Source organism: Ochlerotatus camptorhynchus, unplaced genomic scaffold, assembly GCF_037179485.1.
Source record: "Ochlerotatus camptorhynchus isolate MF236.1 unplaced genomic scaffold, CSIRO-AGI_Acam_v1.1 ptg000412l, whole genome shotgun sequence".
NCBI classification, from domain to species: Eukaryota; Metazoa; Arthropoda; class Insecta; order Diptera; family Culicidae; genus Ochlerotatus; species Ochlerotatus camptorhynchus.
The window spans coordinates 737,138-760,791 of record NW_027040898.1 but is presented as its reverse complement, the minus strand read 5'-3'; the positions used below and the strand labels follow the sequence as shown (position 1 = coordinate 760,791).

General features: G+C 38.8%; 1 protein-coding gene across 5 annotated transcripts in view; it reads right to left on the bottom strand.

Moving 5' to 3' along the window:
- LOC135710982 (uncharacterized) overlaps window positions 1-23,654 on the bottom strand; it is an 825,769-nt gene that overhangs the window by 136,094 nt on the left and 666,021 nt on the right. For all 5 annotated transcript variants that reach the window (XM_065233717.1, XM_065233715.1, XM_065233718.1 and 2 more), the window contains one exon: window positions 5,442-5,577. In XM_065233717.1, coding sequence (XP_065089789.1) covers window positions 5,442-5,577 — 136 coding nt within the window. The remainder of the gene's footprint in view (window positions 1-5,441; window positions 5,578-23,654) is intronic.

Below are 23,654 nucleotides of genomic sequence, written 5' to 3'. Positions count from 1 at the left end.
CACTGCCTTGATTTTAGCTTTTAGCGACTTAAGTGTGGTGTGAGGGGTTCTATTGGTATCCCGTTGGACGAAGCCCTATACAAAATAATCCAACGGATAGATATCGGGACTGCTTGGGGGCCAAATTTCTTCCTCCCAAATTTACGAAATATTTTCCGTAAGCCATTTCTGTGCTTTATTAGCAGTATGAGCAGTCTTATCACTTTCCCAAGCCTTTTTTAATATTATACACTGTTCTTTCAGACACATTTACCGACCGAATTATTTCTTTCATGCATACTCCGGCGCGCAATAAAGCGACAACGGCTGACAGATTGCTCTCTTGTTACGACATCTTTACGTTTACTCAACATTTAAATCTTAATCTAAATCATGATGCACAAGCATGAGAAATTACTATTTGAAATTTACTGCAAAAATTCGTCACGCACCCTGTACAACCCTTCCAACTTTTTCGGCATTATGAAATCATTAGAAGTTACGATCATATTTAAAATTTGTAATACACAACAAGAGGTTGCAAAGCATGTGTTTGACACATAAAACCTTCGCTTCCCGAAGTTATCAATTTTCATTCGCTCTGGCAATCACTCAGTCGGCGATCATATAATCGCTGATTGTGCTTCTTATCCCGCGCATACACTTGTTTGACCTACTATGAGCATGAGCATTATTTGTATAATAATTATGAGCACTATACAACAACTATTCAAGTGTGATCATGTATGTGCTTATGGCAAAAACATCATAACAAGAAGACTGGTAACTATGCAAAAATCCAAGTGACAGATACAGTAGCGCTGCATTTGAGTGAAGGTAGAAGCAACGCATAGAAAAATGAGTAAATACGCAAACCTTCCTTGAGTATGTAATCTATGCTATCAATTTCGTTCGAAGCATTTACCTTTGAGCGGCAGATGACGCGATTGTACCTGCCTCATAGTGGTCGTAGACAGCTCCCAATCATGAGCAATTTAAGAGTTGCTTTTGAGGCACCTCGAGTAACTCACATTGCTCAGTGAGCATGATCGCTGTCATTTGCTTTCTCACTTTTCGCATCACAGCAACATTTGAAGGTGCACCGAGCGGAACTCGGAGACATTTAAATCATCCCAGTTTAATAACCTTCGTTTGACCCTTACCAACCGTGAACGTGAAAGGAACCTATTGCAACCTTACATTTACGACGGTCAAATGCTTATCTGGTTGATGTGGTAGAAAAACCCGATCTGCCTGACCAAATACTCTACATCGATACTCGTCGAAGCAATTCCGTCCCATCGCTTGACAAACTACCGTTGGATGGAACTGCGAACCAAGCTCTGAATTACCACGGCGCCGTTCTGCTGACGGGGGACATCCATCTCCGCTATTGGTGCTTTTGCTGGGCCTTCCGGATGGTCGTGATTCGGTCCCGAAGTCTCCAGGAGAAAGTCGACGAAGAGAATCTGTCAGTTTGATTTGTACTCCGTCTTCCTGACGAGCTTTCACTTCGGCTTAGTCCAGTAGATCGTTAATGGGTTTGAAGTTCAAACGAGGACCGCACTCTCCGAAAAACAGCAGCTACTTTATCGCCATCCTCCTCTTCGGCTTCGGCAGTGGCAGCGACATTCTCTGAACATATGTTTGCCATGGTGCCAACGGGAATGTTAGTCGAAAGGGGATCGGAGTTAGTTATTAACACATTGACTGGTAATGCATTTTCCAATGGGACTGCTTTTACGACTGTAGATATCGAAGATGATGGGATCGCTGCATTATAGGTGGAATTTCAGATGTTTAGAAGAATATTGGAGAGCTTTTTTGATCAGAGATGATCCTTTCGGAGTGACGACTGGGACTGGTTGCTGACGAGGAAGAACAACCCTTAAAGCTGGTTGGAAGTGTAGGTTGTTATTGGTAGTAAGCAGGCACCAGCACAGGTTCTTCCATAATATCAACTGGTAGAAACTAACGTCCCAAGCAAACGATTAACGTACCCCATTCTAGTCGAAATTCTAGTACTACACTATGTTTGTTTTGATTCCCTATGAAAGCTTGACAGATAAAATGAGGGGTTCGTGGATTTTCCTATGTTTCGAGGGGTCTTAATGTAAAACTAACGTCTAATATGAGACGTAAATGCTTAAAAAGAGTAAACGGAGTAGGCATAGAAAATATAGAGGTACATTGAGTTACTCGCGAGTTACTCGCTGCAAAAAGGCAGCTCAGAGTAAACCTGTCTCACCCCTTGGTCTTTGCTTATAGTTTAATATACAAATAATGCTCATGCCCATAGTTTGCCATTCAAGTGTGTCCACGGCATTATAATGCAAAATTGATAGCCCAACAAACAATTTTAGCTGCAGATTAGCTTCTACAGACAAAATTTGCCTTATGCAGCTAATTTTTGCCTGTATAAGCTAAGCGGCAGCTAAAATTGTTTGTTGGGAGGTTTGCAACCTCTTCTTGTGTCTTACAAGTAAAACAAATGATCATAGCATGCTCGTTGAAAAACTTCTTCCCAGCAGCCTTTTGTGTTGAACAGCTTGAAGCTGAAATCAGATTGGATTTTTAATTAATTGTGTTAGTGTTACAATTTGTCACACAGGTCATTAACATAAATGATAAAAATAAGAGGATCGAGAACACTGCCTTGTGGCACGCCAGATGGTATGTTGAAAGTCCTGGAGCGTGCGGAATTCACCATCACGAAAGCATTGCGATTAGACAGGTATGAATAGAGCCATTCAGTGATCCATGTCGGAAATCCAATGTGGTTCATTTTGGCAGCGATGAGATTGTGCGGTACTGTATCAAACGCTTTCGCAAAATCAACATAAACCGAATCCACTTGTTGCTTCGATTCTAAGCTACGGGATATCGCTGATATATAACACATTAAGTTCGATGTTGTTGAACGATGCTTCATAAAGCCGTGCTGACTTGTTGGAGATGATCGGTGCAGCAGCTCTGTACAAAACGGTGTGGATCAGTTTCTCAAATACCTTACTGAGACTACAAAGTATGGATACACCTCGATAATTGGTTAAACACTTGTAGCTTCCGGATTTATGGATCGGTACTATGGACGCCATTTTCCATGCATTTGGGAACGTTCTGTCTTGGAGCGAACGGTTGAAAACAGCAGCGATGGGCGTCGCCAGCGTAGCGGCGCAGTTCTTCAAAAACACAGGAGGCAAGCTGTCTGTTCCGGGTCCTTTCTTTGAATCAAGCTCATCGGGAACTTTCTGTACTTCGTCTGGAGAAAACTGTATACACGGTAGATTAATGTTATGGGACGGTATCTGTTCAAAACAGTTTTGACGTTGCACGGGTGATGCTTTACTAAACACGCTCTCGAAGAAAGTAGCAAAAAGATTGGCTGCTTCTGAGCTTGACCGAGAAGTAGTTCCATCGAAGTTGACTGAGCCAGGGATTCCATTTCCAGCTTTCCGTTTCTTGATGAAGTCCCAGAAGCGTGAAGGATTTTGCTTGACGGTTGACTGAATACTGAGCAAATAGTTTTCATGTGTTGCAGAAAGAATGACTTTGTACTCCAACTCAAGCTCACGGAGTCTAGCTTTGTCAGACCCAGTTTTTGTAAGGAAATATCGGTTGCGCATCTTACGTACATTGTTACGAAGGTTACGTAGCTCAGGAGTCCACCACGGTTGGTTGAAAACAGATATCGATTTTTGTCTTTTTCGAGGTACATGACGGTTGATAACTTCTGAGAGAGATTCGTAAAAAGCTGATAGCATCTGATCTACCGTACCATTATTCGATAATCGTTCCCACTCAATATCCATAAAAGTAGAGTTCAACAAGTCAAAGTCGCATGCCGAATAGTCAAATTTGAAACAATGATCATGATCGTCAAGTAGGGTTGGTGCGTCACTCTCGTCAAGTAGTAAAATAACTGGTGTGTGATGGTTATCTATAGGCAACAGCGGAGAAGATGGTGCAATCAGGTCAAGATATTCCGGTAGATTGGTAAAAACAAGGTCCAGCAGTCTGCCATTGGTGTTGACGAAACTATTAATCTGTCTCAACCCGTTGGCAAACATTGCTTCTGTAAAGTTCAACTCAGTATCAGTAGATACATTCGAAGGAATGAATCCATTGATGTCCTCGTCAAGATGCCATCGCAAATTAGGAAGGTTGAAATCGCCAACCGACAAGAGCGTTGAGCGTTGGGCTTTTGTACGCCTCGGTGGAACCTCATCTGAAACGTTCTCAATTACTTCCGGGGTTCCCCAAGGAAGTCATTTGGGACCATTACTTTTCGTGCTTTTTGTTAACGATCTGTGCGGACTCATCAGATCACCGAAGTACATGTTCGCTGATGACCTGAAATTCTTCCGCCTGATAACCTCCATGGTCGATTGTTGCGCTCTTCAGATGGATATCGACTCGCTTCTTGAATGGTGCTCATTAAACGGAATGGAAGTGAATATTCGTAAATGTAACATCATCTCGTTCAACCGATCTAGGACAACTGCCATTTTAGATTATAAGATGAACGCTTCAAGTGTCAACCGTGTGCCATCAATCAAGGATCTTGATGTCTTTTTCCATATTGAGCTGCGAAACAGTTCGATAGCCATTCTTATAGAAAATTTTCTCAGCTACAACTTTGTCCAAGATTGTTTCTATGTAAAACGAGACAGGAAACAGGTATTAATTATTTAAGAGATTGGTAAACTTATGACATGATCAAGCAGCTGCTCTGTAGGCAACACTGTATTTTGCAGTGTGACATAGTAGCCATGATTTGTGTGTCCTATTCAACGCCCCAGAAACATCAATGTTGCCTGCTGAGCAGTTGATTGAGCATGATCATAAGACATCAGCGCATTGAACCATTGATAACTTTCGATCCTTGCATTTAATCAAAAAGTGGTCTTGAGCAAAGCTGTAGCTGGGAAAATTTCCTACAAGAACAGTTGAAAGCTTTTGAAGCAGACCGATATGGTGAATTATTAGATAGACATGAGCACAAATCTTGGTTTTACCATAGTAATTCCCAAACAAACTTCAAATGGTTTGTGCCATCTCAGTTTCTCACCAAATGGGTTCAAATTTTGAGAGGTGAGTCAGGATCTGATTTGGAATCGTTTAAGTATTGTGGAGTGAAAATTTCAAATTTTGCATCACTCTAATGGTCATGCAAGATTTAGGCTTTTTCAGGCAGATTTCACGTGAATATTCATCTATTTTTTTTTTAAATCTTTCTAAGATTTTAGGAGGAGAAGGGAGGTAACTTAAAATCTTACAGTCTCTTACAAGGGAGGGAGGGGGAGTAAAATAATTGCTCAAAAACCCTTACAGAATTTTTGGATAACCCCAAAACCAGCTTATTGTCTGTGTGCCACGAAGTGAGCGTTTGATTCTCGCTCCAGCTGGTAAAGCTTTTTGTAACAGAAAACATTCCCTACGCTCATCATGTTGCTACTCACCTGCGTCTCCGGTATCTGCCGAGTGGAGAATCGCTTCATGAAGGAATCCTCTCGTTTGAGTGGTGGCTTCTTGTTTATTGCCGACGAGATCTGCACCGTCGTGCGGAGCTTCATCCAGCGCTGGTTCGATTTGGTCCTGTTGGTTTCGATATTCGACGGTTCAAATCAAGACGGAGAAAAGCAAAAAGAACAGATCGAAAGTTAAACATTTGCCACTGCCTCGACGAGGTTTTGGAGTTTTCAAGGATTGCATGTATGCATATATGACTCGAATCACAACAACTAGAGTTATGGATTGGATTGTTGAAAATTTGGAATTAATTTCTGCTTGATTTTACAACTTTTTTTTTAGCCAATTCGTTAGTAAAAAACGACAAGGAGAAGGATATCGATTAGTTACGGAAAATGTGAGTTTGATTAGATATATCAAGGAGGAGATCTCTCTCAACAGCAAAATGAATAGACACATCTTGAGTCACTATCTTATGATATCAACGAATATGAAGTCAAGAACACGTCACACTGTGATGGTAGGAAGAAACAATACGTTTGTGATAAAATGAACGGAAATAGAACCATCGAACAAGTTGAAAGGAGAAAAAATTCATTTCTGCTTCACCGGTTTCCACACCCTAGAGAATTATAGGATAAAAAAGTAAAGCACCAACAAAGACAATCATTTGCAAAATCACAATTATTATTATCATCGCTATATGGAGAACACCACTTTCACTGCCACTAATGATCATCACATCATTTCGGTCGGTATTTCTAATGTCTAAAGGCAATTATATCTAAATGACCTGGAAGAAAATGAGCATTCCCTTTAACATTGATATCGTTCAATACGCAAGTTCTATCATTCTGGAAGGCAATCGTTTTGGACGGACAGTTTACTCTCGAGGCATCCCCGAAATGAATTATTCGAATTCCAGCTCACGTAGCATTAATTGACGTTTCGCCTGACTTGACTCGGGTACGATGCGAATACAATCCGTCGCGTTTCAAATTGTTAAACGAGCTTCCGGTGTACCCTTCCTAATCGGTTTCCTGATTGGAGCTCCATGTTGGTAGGGTTTGAGGAAATCCCCGTGCGTTTCCGGAGGGTCTAATTAGAAAAGTTGTGTTTTCAATTTCGAATCATGGTTGTTGTCGTTGTTGTTGAATTGATTGTTTCATTGTTATTTCATAGGAGTACATTTCCGTGGAAAGTTGGCAGCCGGAGCAAAGTAATTATGGGGGAAGCGCAAGCTTGCAATTGTAAAGCGAATGGTGAATTTGGATTTAATTTGCGCTTTCCTGGAAGCTGGTTCGGATCAATTGCGTTGCCGTGTGCAACTGGATTTCATTTGAATTGGGTGACTTTTGGAGCAGATTATGTTGCATAGATTATGAACTGGCAATGCTAGAACCCACATGTGAGCCCATGTTAGTTATCGTAGGGTTTACTTTGTAGCTATGTGGATGCACACTATGTACTTGATGAATACTGAATTTATAAATCCAATTTCCACGAGATTCCATCAGTTTTACGAAATGAGTTTTATCTTGTATGTCAATCCAGGCCTTTGCTGTTTAGTAATTTTTAAACTACGGAACTGTTCGGTAAAAGTTTAAAACTGAAATAAGAAAATTTATTTTCAATTTAAACTGTCTTAGTTCAGTTAACCCCATTTATTGATAAACATATATTTTTGATCGATTTTACTGACTTCTTACTTGTAATGTTCATTTGAAATTTGACCGAATTTTCAGCTGTTCAAACACCCGATAAAATTTCACCGACCTAAATTCAGTGTGCAGAAAATATATCTAAATGAGAATGTTATAAGATATTGAAAGGAAAACACATATCATCGATAAGAGATGTGTGTGAGAAAATTTGCGATAAAAAAATCTAAGAGTTCACCGGTGGGTTTCGAACCTACAATCAGCGTTGCCAGTATTCCAGATTTATCTGGATTTTCCAGATTTTTAGTCGTCTTGCCAGATACACAGACAGACCACGTATATTTCCAGATTTTTTAAATATGTTCCAGATTTTCCCAGATTTTTTAAACATGTTGCTTTGAAAATATCACTTTAATTATTAAAGGTCATCAACGTTGGACATTATTGGAATTTTAAGGTTATTCTGAAAATAGTTCACAGTTAAGTGTGCGGCGAATTCTTTGTAAAATCAAAGGAGAATTTCAAGCTACTTTGGAGTAGAATTACATCCACATTTGTGGGTTTCGGGTTCATGCGGCGTCACCCTTCATTTATGCGTATTGTGAGGTCCACGAAGTGAGGGTTCGATTCCCGCTCCAGCCGTTGCAAATTTTGGCAATCTGAAAATTTCCCTACTGGTCTAATGGGTGTGGTGTGTTGTCCGTTGTCTAGTGTTAAATATTGAGTCTGTGCAACCTCTGGTTGAAGACGGTGTCAATTGTCTTGTCAAATCTGATGACAATTCAATGGAGATTTTGTCAATAAAGGCAATACAACCCGGAAGAGAAATCATAGAAAATTCTTATAACGAAACTTAAGGAGTATGCTGATACGAATCGTGAGAATAATTTCAAAGGAATTCTGTCCAATGTTTCTATGGAGACTAATTTTAATAAAATTTTAAGCACAATTTCTAGGAGACTTTCAAAACCATTTTGACAAAGTACTTGAGTACTTAGGAATATTGAAAAGGATTTCAAAACAATTCTGACCTTACCTACAAAGCAGTTTAAAGGGAATTATCGGACGGGTCTGAGAAGAGTGTGACGGTCATTCTGAAGAGTGTACCAAGAAAATTGTTAAGAATATTTTAAGAATTTCATAGAAAAAAATGGACACAAAATTGAGCCAATTCTTGTAAATTATTACCAATTTGAGGGAGTTGTGGAAATGGAGAGTGATTTATAAGAGATTACAAGAGGTAATGCTAAGAACTGTTAAGGCCCACCCACATTAGATCCGTTTGCGTTGCGTTGACGTAAATTTGACAGTTAGACAATAGATTTAGCTGTCACTTTGCCGCAACGCGTCCGATCCGGATCTAATGTGCGTGGGCCTTTAGAATGTTACTGGAAAAGTTTATATATTTTCAACATTATTTTAGGGGAGTATAGAAAAAAATTGATAGAATTCTAGGATGATTCTAATTGAACTAAAAAGAAGGCGAAGATATCCTGTAAAGATTTCCAAGTAAATTCAGACTAACAAAAAAATTCATGATCTGGGACGCAGGAAGTTCTTGAGACTTCAAAAATGAAGCTATCAGACTTTTATTTTAGTAATATAATAAAATTATTCTTTAGCATAAAATTATTCATAATGGTCATGCGAAGAGTGGAGTGGAGAGTGGAGGTAAACTATGTGTGAGTCAGCGTTGCCAGATATACCGATTTATCGGTATTTATACCGATTTTCAAACTTGATACCGATATACAGATAAGGTTTCTCAGAATACCGATTTTTGAGTTTTAATACCGATTTGTACCGATTTTTTTGATTTCATTAATACTCAAAATGATCTGTCTGCCCGCACTGAATTGTCAGAGAAAACTATTGTGAGAGACTTTTATCTTATTAAAAATTCAAATTTTTGAGCCTGCTCTAAAAAAAATCATCTTTAAAAATGTCTTATGCTTAATACTCTTTCGACTAATGCTTACATTTCCTCGCGTTTTTGGTTACCAAGGAGTCGAGAAACAGCTGATGGTTTATCCCAATAATTTCTGGGAATCGGGAAATACTTTTATTCAGTGGAAAAATAGACCCACGATAGAAAACGTTAATTTTTGAACTTACTGAAATTTTTTTAATCTTACCTTTGAAGTTTCTTCCAACTTTCCTTAGGAATTTCCGTTCACCTTAACCTGCCCTGTAAGTTATTTTCCGATTCGTTCCGGAAAGCTATTTTGACTTCCCTTGGAAGCTTCTTCTGGTTTCGCGCGAAAGGTTCTTCCGTCTCCTCCCGTCCGTTTTTTCAACTTCCCCGGGACTTCAGAAATGCTTCCAGAGTTTTATCATAGAGGTAACTCTAAGAAAATCCACGAACCCCTAATTGTATCTGTAAAATTTTCAAAGCAAATCAAAACAAACATTGTATAGTACTAGAGTTTCGACTGGAATGGTGTACGTTAATCGATTTGCTTGGGACTAATAGGCTAGTCAAGTAGTGAGCCAATTTATAGTCGATAGTTTCGTATTGATTGTTGGTTTTATTGCGGTTCCATTAGTTTCAGGAAAACTTCAGGAACTTTTCAGAAGTTTTGAAACTTCAGAATAGTTCGGACTTTTGGGTAGGTTCCGATAAATTATAGACACTTTCATTAACTTCTGTTCTAATCCGAGAACCCGGGAATCTCAGGAAAGCCCAGAGAACTCCAATGAACTTAAGGAAACTGAAATATTTTGGAAACTTCACAAGCCCAAAGAACTTCAAAGAAATTTAATGGTTTTCAGGATAGTTCCATTTGTTAGGAGAATTTAGATAACTTTAGGGATGCTTTGAGAACATCAGGACATATACATTCAAGGAAATTTCTGAACCATTAAATGAGTTCCGAGAAACTCTGGCAATTTTGAAAACTTCAGTTAAGTTCCGAGAGGTTCATGAAAATTTTGGAAACGTAATAGAAGTTACATGAACATTAGAACATTGTGAGAACATTTTAAGGAAAGCTCTGCGTTTTTTATCGGCAGTTTCAAGATACTTAAAAAAATTAAAAAAAATCGGGAAGTTGAGAGATCCCAGAAATCTATTTCTTCCAGATATTTCCATCTTCTCCTTGATCCATCCGCAAGCCCTCTGATGTCCGACTTTTTCCAGAAGTTTCTTCCAATCCACCGTGGGAAGTTTGTCCCAGTGTCTGCTGGAAGTTTTTTCCGTCTTCTCCAGGAAGTTCAATTAAAGTTCTACCGGATGTATCTATCGAGTTCCCCCAGAAGTTTCTTTTGACTTCCTCTGGAAGTTTCTTCATAAGTCACTCTCCATAGGTTTTTTCCGACTTATTGTAAGGTTTTACCGAGCTTCTCCTAACTTCCCCTGGAAATGGCTCCTACGGCATTGGCTTCCGATTTCCAAACTTTTCTGGCTTCTGGATTTTCGTCTCCGAAAGTTTCTAAAAAAAATTGCCAGAAGATTCTCAATATTTGCCTTGGAAGATCCCCATCGGATGTTTTTTCGACATCTTTTAGAAGTTCCTTCAAACTTCCTTGAAAGTTTTGTCGGTACCATTAAGAGACTAATTCAAATATTTCCCAGAAATTTCTTCCGACTTACATGGAAAGTACATCCTTCGAATTTAGTCCAAAATTTTGATTTTTTTTTTAAATTAATTAAAATAGTGAATACCGATAAATTCCTATTTTTTAATCATTTGATACCGATAATCATGAAAACAATCTGGCAACGCTGGTGTGAGTTCCACGATGTTAGGCTTTGATTCCCACTTCAGCCCGGTGAGTTTTGCTTAAAAATAAAATTGCCTACTGGTCTGCTGGGTGTTGTGTGTTGTATGATGTCAAGAATTAAATTGTAAATCTGATCAACCTCAGAGTAATAATCGAATTATTTAGAACTAATAAAATCATTAAGTTGTGGTACTGCATCAAATAGTAAGGACTACATCGACTATTAGTTCAAAAATGCATCCCATCAAATTTCCTTGATTTTTTTCTTTTCATTCTTTTTAAAAATGTTACAGTTTAAAAAAACAATTCTAATTATATTTTTTGCTGTTTTTTACCCACATTTAACTCATTTTTTTAAATGCTGCGTTATGGATATTTGAACTTTTTGGGTAGATCGTGTCAATACTTTTGAACTTTTGGATGATTTTAGCAATGCCAACAAGTTATTTGCTTTATATTATTTATTTAAACATGTAATTTATAACCATTCTAGTACTTTAAATAAACTCCAGATGATCATACTGACCTATTTTTACGGGAGATTGGCAAATCACTTTGATTACAATAGCATTATGTTAAAAAGAGGATTTTTTGGAGCATTCCAGATTTTTCCAGATTTTATATTTTACCTGGTCCAGATTTTTCTGAAAATGACCTGGCAACGCTGCCTACAATCCCCATTAAGCGTTCTCTAATACGACGATATGTGAATGTAACGCAACCATTCGGCCAGTCAACGTGAACAAACACGCCGACAGCTCAATACTTCATTCATACGTGTCATTAGTATTGGTAATGGCGAACGTTATAGTTTATTTCGCAGTGCTGTGATAAATATTCAATTAATTAAGTGTGAAATTGTGCTTGTGCCGCGGTAGAATTGATCCTAAGCGTGCCCCGTAGTGATAATTTATTGGATAAGTAGGAGAACGGTTGCTGCTGCCGCTGGTTTTCGTTAAATTTTTGCCCGGCAAGCTATTTGGTACCCTTTTAGTAAGCTACGGCATTGTAAATTTTTGCTTTCGTTCGTTTTTACTTGTGTCTCTGTAGTGTTGCATGTAAAGTTTGTGTGTATAGGTGATATATATGGCTGAGTGTGCAATATGTAATTTGGGGATTTTGGTAAGTGATTTGCCGGTTATCTGTGTGGGTAATAAGTGTGCTCGTGTATTTCATTGCAAGTGCACTACACTCACGCGGACTCAGGCAAAGCTTATCACAGATAATGCAAATGTTCTATTCGAGTGTAGTAATTGTCTGTCAGATCAGAGTTGTGACGAGCAGAATGTATCGGTTTCGGATACCAAAATGATGGGGGAAGCAATGAAGCAATTGTCTTCTGATGCTGACTCTATCACTGGTATACGAAACAACGTTGCTGCTCAGATAGACAACGCGTTGAGAATTGGCATGGAAAAAATGCAACAAAATTTGAACGATTCTTTAAGTTGCTTTGAAAAATTAATTAGTGAGAAATGGAATACGATGACTAGTTCATGTTTTGAAATTAGTACGGAAAAAATTTAGCTGCAACGAATGGTGCATCTAGGACGGTTCATTCTGAATCGGACCGAAATCCCAGACGCAAAAAACGTAAATTTCAAAATAGTGACAACGATTCGACTGATGATGTTTTTCAAGAAAATGTAAAAAGATCTAGTCATGCAAGTAAAAGTAAAAATATTAGTAACGGTAACATTAACAGTAACAATAACAGTAACAGTAACAAACAGAGTAATCTTAAGACTCGTCCGGTCATTGTGATCGAACCAAAAGAGTCCAAACAAGCTTGCGAAGATATTCGTAAGTTTTTGAAAACTCAGTTGTATCCAAAAACACACAAAATCAGTAATTTTAGGAATGGTAAAGATGGCTCTATTATTGTTGAGTGTGCATGTTGTTTAGGAGCTAATCTAAAAAATGTAAAAACTGGTATTGCAAGCAATCTGGGTGAAAAATATAGTGCTGTTGTTCCCACTTCGGTGCCAAGACTGAAAATAGTGGGCATGAGCGATCAGTTTTCCTCCGATGTCTTCATTGACTACTTAAAAAGTCAAAATGAAAACATCGCTATAAATGATGTTAAAGTAGTGAACATGTTTGAAAATTCACGCTTCACTTATAACAAGTTAAGTGTTGTGATTGAAGTCGTCGTCGATACTTATAAATGTTTGTTATGTGCGAAAAAAGTAAATGTAGGGTTTGATCGGTGCTCGATAGTTCCCGCGATTAATGTGTTGAGATGCTTCAAATGTGGAGAATTTGGGCACAAGAGCATGGATTGCAAAAAATGTGATAGATGCTCAAGGTGCAGCCAACAACACAAAACGTCAGAGTGTACGTCAACTGTATTGAAATGTATTAATTGTTTGAAAACGAATAAAGAACGAAAAATGAACTTGGACGTCAACCATGCCGCATTTAGCTCGGAATGTTTCCTCTATAAAAGACTTTTTGATCAGAAGAAAAGCAGCTTGCGTTTCAATAAATAGCAGCCAAATTCCAGGAATGTGAATCAATTCGATTTTTTATACTTGAATATTGCGGGGTTGTCAACAAACTACGTAGCATTACGTCAGATTGTTGAGGAAAAACGTCCTCTTTTAGTTTTCTTATCTGAAACTCATATTGTAGAAACTGAAGCTTTTGATCACTATAGTATTCCGGGATATATTGTTGCTGCTTGTTTATCACATTCTAGACACACTGGCGGTGTTGCTATTTATGTCAAAGAATCAGTTCAATTCAACCTTCGTACCAACGAAGTTATTGATGACTGGTTCTTGGGCATTACAGTTGTACGTGGCATGAAGATGGGTAATTATGGTGTTTTGTATCATTCTCCCAGTTCTAGTGACCAGCGTTTTGTTGAAGTTTTAGAGGACTGGCTCGGGACATTCCTTGATTCTAGTAAATTAAATATATTGGCTGGTGATTTTAATATTAATTGGCGTGATAACCATAATTCGAATCATTTGAAGCGTTTAGCTGAGTTTTTTTTTTTTAATTTAAAGCAAACGGTAAATGAATATACGCGTATTTCCAGGCACAGTAGAACTTTAATTGACCACGTTTATTCCAATTTTGATTCCATTTGTTCAGTTACGGATACTGATTTGAAAATAACCGATCATGAGACCTAGTGATTAATGTCTTAGACCATGTTAACGATAACTATAATTTTGTAAAATTGAAGTGCTGGAGGAAATATTCAAAGCAAGCTGTTTCGAATCTTGTTGAGAGAAGCCTGGATTTTCCATTCGCGGCCGGTAACTTAGATGAATCAACAGCTGTTCTTAATAACGCTTTGAAAACGTGCACTAATCAACTAGTTGAGCAAAAGTTTGTTTCTTTGAAAAACTCGAACAGCTGGTACAATTTGGATCTTTTGCGTCTTAAACGGAAAAGGGACAAATGGTACAAAAAGTTTTGTAGATCTAATAATGACAATCATTGGACTAGGTACACAATCTCGCGTAATAAATATTCACAATCGATAAAGAAAACTCGTTGTGAATATGTTCAAAGGAAGATTGATCAGCATCAAAACAACAGCAAAGAGTTATGGAAAATTTTGAAATCTTTATTAAAACCTAGTAATTGCAAACCGCGGTCCATAACTTTTAATGGCACATTAGAACAGTCAGAACAAGTAATTGGAGCTAAGTTTAATGATTATTTCGTAGACAGTGTTTCATTGATTAATCAATCTATTGAATTGGTCGATGAACCTGACGAAATAAAACAGCCAGTTAATAGTAGTTGTAGATTTGAAGTTTTTCACCCAATTACATTAGATGAACTTAGAGTTATTTGTTTTTCATTAGGAAAATTGGCTGGAGTAGATAATGTTAATTCTAGAGTTATTCAAGATTGCTTTCATGTCATTGGCCACATCTTGCTGGACCTTATTAATGAATCATTGCAAACTGGACATGTGCCACAAATTTGGAAGGAATCCTTAGTGGTCCCTATTCAAAAAGTTGCTGAAACGATTAAAGCCGAAGAGTTCCGTCCCATCAACATGTTGCACACATTAGAGAAAATTTTAGAACTTGTTGTTAAAGGCCAGCTGTTGGAGTATTTAAATAGTAATAGCTTGTTGATACCAGAACAATCGGGATATCGGGAAGGTCATTCTTGTGAAACCGCGTTGAATTTGCTATCAGTGGAAACATAACTTGGAGTGTAAAGATACGATTGTTGCTGTTTTTTTTGGATCTTAAACGCGCTTTAGAAACAATTTCTAGGCCCCTTTTGTTAAGATCAATCAAGCGTTTTGGAATTACGAGTACTGCATATAAATGGTTTGAAAACTGTTTGTCTGACAGAACTCAACGGGCTGTTTTTAATGATTCTGTTTCCTGTCCCGTGGGGAATAACCTTGGAGTGCCCCAGGGAAGTGTATTAGGGCCCCTGTTATTTATTATGTATATTAATGACTTGCGACGTGTTTTACGATTTTGCGACATTAATCTTTTTGCAGATGATACTGTGTTATTCATTGCAGCTAAGGATTTAGAAGTTGCCGTCTCACACTTGAATGAAGATTTTCAGTATCTAAGTAGATGGTTGAAGTGTAAGGAGTTAAAATTGAATACAAGTAAAACTAAATTTATGGTAATTTCGCGGAATCGAGTAAATTAGAACGTCTCTGTTGTAATTGATGGTGAGACTATTTATCGCGTTCGGGAGATTAAATATTTTGGCGTGATTATTGAAGACACACTTAAGTTCAACTCTCACATTGACAATGTCATCAAGAAAATTGCCAAGAAGTATGGAATTCTATGTCGACTGAAAAACGATTTAACTGTTGCCAGTAAAATACAGCTATACAAATCAATCATCTCTCCTCATCTTGACTTTTGCCCTTCCATTTTATTTCTGGCCAATGCAACACAAATATCGAGATTACAGCGCTTGCAGAATAAAATAATGCATTTGATTTTGAGATGTAATAGATTCACTTCCTCAACTTTGATGTTAGACGCCTTACAATGGTTGTCGGTGAAGCAAAGAATTATATATTTGACTATGGTATTCATTTTTAAAGTAGTTAACGGTTTGCTACCTCGATATTTGTGTGATCGAATTGAAAGAGGAAGTGAATTTCATAGATATAATACTAGAAACGCGGTTGAAATAAGAACACCACATTTCTTGACTTGTGCTTCACAAAATTCATTATATTATAAAAGTTTAAATGTTTTCAATTCGGTGCCTAGACATATCAAACGTTCAGCAACACTTACAGAATTTAAAAGACACTGCATTTCACACGTTCAAACTGTCTTTTGAACAGTTATCCAGTGATTTTTTTTATGAATTGACAAACTATGAATCTTGACGAAGTTATCTCAAACGGATTATTTTATATGGATAGCTGTCATAACGACTTTTTTAATAATTATTGTAGCACTGCAAAAACTATTTCTGTTCGCCACGATGGTGATGATGGATTTTTAATATTTGATTTAAAAATAGATTAATTTAAAAAAAGTAGTCTACAAAGGTTTGAGCCTCGCGTGCGTATTACGGATATAGAGGACTGAATTAAACATGTTATAAAAAAAATGCAATTTTGAAGCTTATTTGGAAGATACCTTGAATTATTAGTAAGTTTTCTGGCAAATGTTGGGGGCTCGTGAGCATTTCTGACATTGCTGAAAATTATGATAGCATCAGATTGCGGGGTAATGGATGCTTTGTTGATTGTTCACTAACTCTTGATTGCTTGTAATACTTATGAATATTTTAGGTGGACAAAAAGGGCGAACTAAGAGGGTGACGCCTGAGCTTTTCCACATTTATATCGCTGTGAAGCAACTGTAAACTCTAGAGGGAATTTATATCTGTAACTGAAACCAGTTCGATTTTGTTTTCCAACCTGGTTAAAATGTCATATTTAATTATCTTAAAGATAAATCGTCCAGCTGAAACCTTTATAGGGGTAAGAGGTGGGACCATCATCATCATCACCCATCGTTCTCGTATAACGCTTTGGACTTCTCTTACTGCGTCCATGGCTGGTTTTGGGATATCATGTGGTTCGTTCTTTCTAGCTTCACCCGCTAGACGGTCTACAGAAATATTTCCTTGAATACTAGCATGACCAGGAATCCAGCAGATTTTTTTTTGTTGCGAACTGCCGCTTCAATACTTTTGATCCATGGATGTGTAGATCTACCGGACTCGAGAGCATAAAGACAGCTGGCTGAGTCCGTTAGGATAGCTATTGGCTTTTTGGATGAAGTCTTGAGTGCCAGGTTGAGGGCATAGGCCTCTGCTGAGTACACGCTGCACTGACGATGGCTACGGATTTGCTAACGCCAGCTCCAAAAAGGCCTGTGCCGACTGTATCGTCACTCTTGGAGCCATCGGTGTAAAGTATGGTGTGTCCTTGAAAGTGTCGTTCGATTATATCCTATTCTATGGGTCGTACTTTTTCAGACGATCGCAGGTTTTGGAACATTCCAGTGCCGTTCTGTGATCCTATTGCGCTGACAGATTCTGGGAATAGTTGAATTGGTTTTTTTCGGTATACAGCTGTAATGTTCTTTGAATGACTGGTAGATCGGAGGCGTCACTGATTTTCTCTAAAAGCCGAATCGTCACCCGTGCTAACGATTGTAGTACCAGAAGGTCAAATGGTAGCATGCCAGATTCAGTCATGATAGCAAGTGTAGGGCTTGTGACGAATGCTCCAGATGCGAGTCTAATCATCCGGTTGTAGGTTGGGGAGAGGATTTTAAGGGCCGTATGGCCTCCTCTGCTAACTAGACCTATTCCGTACAGAAGGCGTGACGTGATGATCGCAGATCCTACCTGCAGCAGTGAGCGACGGACGCCTCGGGGAAGTCTTGATCCAACCATGGTCAGGATTCGTAGTCGCGTGGCGCAGTTTTTGACATTCTGGGTAAAGTGTGCTCTAAAGGTGAAGGTCTGGTCTATTGTCACAGAAAAAAACGATCTTGACTTCCTGAAAAACTTTGCCGAATACATCACCCTTCTAAATAATCAGGATATGGAGATGCATAATAGGCAGTACATAATGTTTGAAAGCTCAGTAACGCCACCCAGTGGGAGAATTCCGAAATCATCTGTCTACTACCAGTCAACCCTTGTTGTTCTGATTAATTTTACTGCAGTAAGGAATACACACTTAGAAATTATTACCGACTTTGGTAATTTCTTATCGAACTTTCAACACCTGAACGTTCGGTAAAACTTTGACCCTTATTTCAAAAGCTGTTTCATTAAATTTAAATCTAAAACACTCTCAGCCCTATACAACTAATCGAGTCTTGCCATTGTAGTGCAGTTTTACTTTTGTTGAAGCTTTAAAACTAATGGATTAAAATGCCTGATTTTTACCGAATAGTTTAGCTGTTGAAAGTTCGGTAAAAATTACCGAAGTCGGTAATCATTTCTAAGTGTGTGACATCTCTGATCACATGGTCCCCGGTTCATGAGTTGATGGGTCGATAGGTAGGTAGGTCTTCTGCTAGACAAAGCTCTCCATCCCCCCTGGATTCTGGAGGCAACCATCAGCTCAAACAAACAATCCCGATCTGTTCTCAGCAGATGAACTGATGGAGATTTTTATCAACATGACCGGTGCTCTGCGTAAGTGCCGCAATAAGCCCGAACAGATTCAAGTGCTCGGTAAGTTCATCATCCATTATGGTGTCTAAACCGCTAACCATCGCTACCTGGAACGCTTGCTCTGTAAGAGCAAAACAGATTGAGCTTGCCGACTTCCTCCGCAAGCATAGCATCGACGTGGTTCTTCTAACCGAGACCCACCTAAAGTCCGGTGACCACAACATTATCCGGCTTGATCGCACCAGCTCCAGGGGGGGGGGGGGGTGTAGCGGTCATCGTCAGAAAGGGAATCATGTTTTGCACTCTGCCCCACATCCGCACTTCTATCATCGAGGCCGTTAGTGTGGAGGTGGAATCACCAACTGGAAACGTCCGGTTTATCGCTGTTTACTGCCCATGCCAGTGTACCGCAAGCAATGGACTAGGAATCCAATTCAAAAAGAACCTGACCGCCATCACCCGTACTAGCTCTCGATTCATCGTTGGGGGCGACCTGAACGCCCGCCATGAAGCTTGGCGGAACTACCAGAGCAACCGGAACGGATGTCTATTGTTCGACCATGCACAACATGGACTGTACACTGTGCAATTTCCGGACGAACCAACTTTCATCTCTCCGGCGGGAAATCCCTCCACCCTGGACTTCTTCCTGTCAAACATCGGACTATCCAAGTCGGAGGCGCACAACGATCTCAGCTCCGACCACCAACCGGTGGTGACTGAAGTCGGTGTCAACGTGGTTCCTGCTAGAAGCTGCCTGCGTAAAGACTACCACCATGTCAACTGGGTGCAGTACAGACGAATGGTGGACAGCAACATCGATGAAAATCTACTGCTCGACACTGTAGATGACATCGACCGGGCGTTGGAAAGACTCCAACAGGCCATATCCGTGCCTGACGAGGCATGTGTTCGACAAGTTCCTGGGGTAAGTTTGTTGCTATTGATTCCCACACCCAATTACTGATTCGGTTGAGAAATGTTCGTAGACGCCAGTTTCAGAGGACTGGAGATCTGGGCGAAAAACGTGAAATGGCCGATCTGAACAGACAGATTGCTTCCAGAATGGACTCACTCCAAAATGAAAGTTTCGGGCGTGTTGTCCAGAATCTGGACGACCGCTCCAGACCATTCTGGAAGGTAGCCAAGGTCCTGAAAACTCATCCGAAACCCGTTCCACCTCTCAGAGTCGAAAATGATGACGATCGGCTTTTAATCACCCCACAGGAGAAAGCAAATGCGATCGGTAAGCATGTCGCTTCATCGCATTTGCTTGGCTCGACTATCCAAAGTCCGCTCGATGATCAGGTTGCGCAATGCGTTCAAAACCTAGATATCTCCCCTTGTGTCGTGCCTCCGGCGGATATGATTACAGTACAACAAATTTGCTCAGCGCTGAAATGCACCAAGAACATGAAGGCTCCCGGGTTTGACGGTATATTCAACTTGATCTTGAAGAGACTCAGCATAAAAGTGCAGTCTCTTCTAACCGCTATCTTCAACAGATGTTTGGAACTGCACTACTTTCCAAGCATCTGGAAAGTAGCAAAAATCATACCAATCCGCAAGCCCGGTAAGGATCCAACATTGCCTTCAAGCTACAGACCAATCAGCCTCCTTTCAGCGCTGAGCAAATTGTTCGAGAAACTCATTCTCAATCGTTTGCTCAAGTTTGTCGAGGAAAACAACATTCTCCTTCCGGAACAGATTGGATTCAGAAAGGGGCACTCCACCAATCACCAGCTAGTACGGGTGATGAATAACATCCGAAGTAACAAAGCTGTATCCAAGTCCACAGCCATGGCCTTGTTAGACGTTGAAAAGGCGTTTGACAATGTTTGGCATGACGGACTTGTGTACAAGCTTTGTAACTTCAACTTCCCATTACATCTGGTTAAAATCACCCGTAACTACCTCCAGCGAAGGTCGTTTAAGGTATCGTTGAATGGTTGTCTTTCAGACACGTTTTCCATCCCAGCAGGTGTCCCGCAAGGCAGTCTGCTGGGCCCCTTGCTTCACAGTATTTACACTTCCGACATTCCTCCCCTCGGAGACGGTTGCGTGTTTTTCCTGTTCGCAGATGATACCGCAATAGCCGTCAAAGGAAGGATGCCTCGCGAAACAACGAACAAACTTCAACGATGCCTTAACGCCTTTGCTGATTATGCCACCACGTGGAAAATTAAAATCAATACCTCCAAAACACAAGCGATCATGTTCCTCCATCGGCAGGGCATAATTATTAGACAAGGTTTTAATAAAAACTATTTACTTTTCTTGCTGCTTTGGGAAAGAATGGAAACTTTTCCAAGGCGCAACTCCAACTCTATTAGTGCACAAACCAAATTCACTTGCGTCGCATCTAATCACGCGATATAAACAAAAACAAAACAGATGACAGTTCGACACTAGATGACTTACTGAACGCTTCAGTGGCGCTTTCATGACAAGTCCGGAGTGATTTGAGATTTGGGCGTAATTGTATTTGTAAACAAACACGTCAATCGCCGATTTATCGCGAATAAAAGCTCAATTTTGAAAACTAATAACACTATGAGGTAGAGGTATGATTCCTCTATCATTTGATATAATTTTTTTTTATAAGATTGAGCTTTTATTCACGATGAATTGGCGATTGACTTGTTTGTTTACAAATACAATTACGCCCAAATCTCAAATCATTCCTAACAAAAACCTAATTGGAAATCAATCTTCGAAGAATGTGTTTGCGAGTGTTATGTTTGTTTGTCTGTGGTTTAAGGTTACCATAATAGGGTTAAAAATCAAAAACAAAGTGAATTTTTGGATGATTTTTATTATAAATTGAGACAGTATTGCATGAACCCGATGATATAGAACGATATTTCTACGCCCATTGATGAAACAACAAATCGGTCTTCGGGGCAGGATTAATCACCATGACCACCTGTACAGGCAAGAATGGCTGGCTCTTCTCTTGGTGTACGCTGATTATTGTATTGCTGCGCGTTCTTTCATTTCAAGATATGTTTTTATATCTCTGACCTCAATGAGCTCAGCCATGTTTTGAGCTAATACATTCTAATATTTTTAGAGTACGAAAATGTTCATATCCAAGCATAATAAAATTTCCAAAATTTCAGTCCAAAAAAAAATTGATAAACCCTAGATTTTGACAACAGCTGAAATAGCGGACTTGGGAAAGATTTCACGTAATTCAGGTGTAAAAATAAGATTTCAGCACGTGACGCGAGTGATCTTTGCCATGAGCCAGTTAATGATTGATTAAGTACTCATCCACGATTGGCGCTTCGTAAGGCTCTCTACTCAGTTGCCTACTTCGCAGAACGTTTAATTATTTTCGGATGTATATATTCTGACTAGAGCTTCCAATTCCCGGTGGTTTCCACCATCCCGGGATTCGGGAAATATTTATTTGATATCCCGGGAAATCCCGGGATCCCGGGAAGTCAATAAAGATAGTAAATTGTTTTAAAATTCGTATATTTTTAATTTCTTTTAACGATGTTCTGAAATGGTTCATCTCTTTAGAAGAATGATTAAAAAAGGAGGTTTTTTCAATACTAGGGACACCAGATTTAACGACACATCTTCATTTTAAAGACATTTAAAATCCTGTGAAGATATTTTTTTTTCATGCAGACATTTTGAAGACATTTCATGGTACGTGAAGTTGTTTCAAGACATGCGGAAGCTGAAGCAGACTTCCGATGGATTTTTTTTTTAATTGTTAGCTGGCATATGATGATTTTTGTTAAATAAATGAAGTTTTGATTTCATATTTTAAGCTTCTTCCTGAATATGTTGAATATGAATAATGTAACCAAAATCGGATGTTTCAGAATAAAACTTGATCCAATTGAATATTCACAGGACTTTACGGAAATATTCGATTAGCTGGAGATCTTTTGAATACTTCCTGATCAACGTTCAGTTTTGGGAGAATATCTTCACAATAATACTTGATCAACCTGAAGCCTTGAAAAAAATCCAGAGGACTTTATTGAAATCTTCGATCAGCTGGAGATCTTTTAAGTACTGCCTAACCGATCTGCCATCTTGAGAGTTTGACCAGTTTGCCAATTGAATGTTTGACCAGTTTAAGATCTTCAGATTTTCTGATCAATCTGAATTTACTAATATCTGACCAACCAGTAATCTTGAGAGACCATCTAGAAACGTTATTTGAATTTTAAGAACAGTTGAAAATCTTAAGAATAATAATTGATCGACCTGAAGTCTTGAAAAATATCCAGAGGTCTTTAAATCTCCGACCAGCTGTATGTCCTTTAAATACTCTCTAATCAAACTTCCGTCAGGGAAGGATGTCTAAAAGACGTCTTTTGAATTTTTGAACACTTGCATATCTTCAGAACATTACTTGATTAAGTTGGAAAGTCTTGAATACTATCCTGAGATATCATCACAAATCCGTGAATATCAGTTATACGAAGATTCGTGTACTTTCAAGAAGTTTCTTGAACTTAAACTCAGTTCCATGTACTCAAAACCTTTATAAAGTTCCCTGAATATGTAGAATATTCTGCGAAATCCTGGGATTTTTCGTCAACTTCTTCGAAGTTCCCAGTACCTCTCTGATTTTTCCATAGCTTACATTTTTTTTTAATTTTTCGATAGGTACAAATAACTGTTTGCCCAGCTTGCTGAACTTGAACGAATTTCAAATAATTCATGCGATGTTCCGTAATCATCGTCCACGAAGTTGTTTAACATTCTACGAAGTATCCTGAAAATCAATCATGGTCCCTGAACTTTTACGAAGTTCCACGAACTTCTATGAAGTTCTCTGAAATCAAATAAATGTCTATTGGCATCTTAGAAGTTCACTAATGGGACGTGATATTATGTTTCTCAGCCAAATTTCACAATAGTCCGTGTAGATCATGATGATTATGGTGGATAATTTATCTCATGAATGTATTTGTAAAATTTTTTTGCCGTGCTTTAGGATTACATAGATTTCATACTAAAGGATAAAGGTAATGCATTAGACTGGCCCACATAAATAAAAGTTCTAATTTTCCACGGGCCAACCTCTAGATTTGTGGCTTTGGGTGAGAAAACCATTATCGGAAAGTATCAGCACATTTGGTTTTAAGATTAGCTGGCGCTTTTAGTTTGAATTTTGTATGGGGAATTTGGTTAAAATACATGGAAAAATGACTCTCCTACACTCTATCGATCATAAAA